This window comes from Nematolebias whitei, chromosome 19 (genome assembly GCF_014905685.2).
Source record: "Nematolebias whitei isolate Nwh7 chromosome 19, NemWhi1, whole genome shotgun sequence".
Classification (NCBI taxonomy): Eukaryota; Metazoa; Chordata; class Actinopteri; order Cyprinodontiformes; family Rivulidae; genus Nematolebias; species Nematolebias whitei.
This window is the reverse complement of record NC_056516.1, coordinates 39,411,867-39,413,396: the sequence shown is the minus strand read 5'-3', so window position 1 is coordinate 39,413,396 and position 1,530 is coordinate 39,411,867. Positions and strand designations below refer to the sequence as shown.

Genomic DNA, 1,530 nt, shown 5'->3' with positions numbered 1-1,530 from the left:
GCCAACTGTGAGTACAAACTGTCAGTCTGACAGGAAACAGCTGAATGTGAGGTAGAAAATAAAGTTCAGAGGCAGAACCTTGAACCAATGGACCAGCAGAAAAACAAAAATCTCAACTCCTGGAAGTCCTGTAACTTTGTGACGGTTTGTTCCTGAGGGGGCAATCCACCATTTTTAACCCCCTAAAATGAAGAGAGTGAAGTAAGGTACTGTCAGGTAATGAGAGCATCTGAACAAAATCTGAGAAAGTAAAAGTGGAAGGATGTTTCTTTGAAGAATTCATTTTGACTGAACCTGAATGATTAAACCGACAGAAATAAAATGTCTGTTTCCCCCAAAGGTCAAAGGGTTAAATAAGAGATTGCACATCAGGGTGAATCTAAAAGCCTAAAGTTTGTCCTTAATTCATGTATTTTTGTCTGAAGGGGTTTGTCTGACCCAGTGGGAGTCCAGTTACAACACCGGGGCGGTCAACCACAACTCTGATGGATCCACGGACTACGGCATCTTCCAGATCAACAGCCGCTGGTGGTGCGAGGACGGGCACACCAAATCATCCAATGCCTGCCATCTCAGCTGCAGCGGTCAGTGAAGAAACTCCAAACTAACCACATCCTACATATTTTACTGATTCTCAGTCAGATCCACCAAACGTGACTTTAAAAAGTGCCACAACTGTTGTTCCAGATCTCCTGACTGACAACGTGGACAAGGCGATTAACTGCGCTAAAAGAGTTGTTCAGGATCCTGCAGGCGTCGGAGCCTGGTGAGATCATGTGACGGAGACGTGTTCACGGCTTTGAACTTTATTTCTGGATTAATCTTTGTTTTGTGGTTTCAGGGTGGCCTGGCGTGCACACTGCAAGAACCAAGACCTGAGCAAGTATCTGAATGGATGTCATCTTTAAAACCTTAGACCTTCATGTTCATTTGCTGCTTGTCGTTAATTGTTCGAGATCAGCTGAACTGTACTTCCTGTTTAGACATTTACTTCTGGTTTTGGTACTTTTAGTTCCTTTACTTTCAGTTCTTGTATTCTTGACCTTTCTGACCTTTCTGCTTGTTTGGATCCTCAACGACACACAAATGACTTTTGTTCAGTGTTTACCAACAAAATGTTAAATCACTGAGAACTGCTCTGTAACTTTCTGCACTATTGGTCTTTTGGAAACATTAAACTAAAGGCATTAAAAACTCTTGACTGTTTTATTCAGATAACTGTTGGTGAATGAACCAGCAGTAAATTTGATTTGCTTCCTTTTTAAAACCTGGTCCTGCAGCTCTGTTCTGCTTTGTGTGAAACTTCTGGGCATTTGAAAACACATTTTCATCCTGGGTTCTATTTCATAAAAGCCAGAGTGGGTTGAACTCAACAAATTGGATAATAAGTTATTCAAACATTGGCTGATCAAATTTTCAGACACAATAAGATCTGTAATATAAGATGGAGCTAGGTTGTTGAGAGCTTTGTAGGTTAGAAGTAAGATTTTGAATTCTATTCTGGATTTGACAGGGAGCCAATGGAGAGAA

General features: G+C 41.1%; 1 protein-coding gene across 1 annotated transcript; it reads left to right on the top strand.

The window, feature by feature from the left end:
• Positions 1–425: 425 nt before the first annotated feature.
• LOC119425647 (lysozyme C) lies at positions 426–1,194 on the top strand (the record flags this gene model as incomplete). Its single annotated transcript, XM_037693184.1, is given in 3 exon segments — positions 426–584; positions 688–766; positions 842–1,194. Coding segments are annotated over 3 exon segments (305 nt in total), but the record flags the coding sequence as incomplete, so codon positions are not given.
• Between the last annotated feature and the right edge of the window lie 336 nt (positions 1,195–1,530).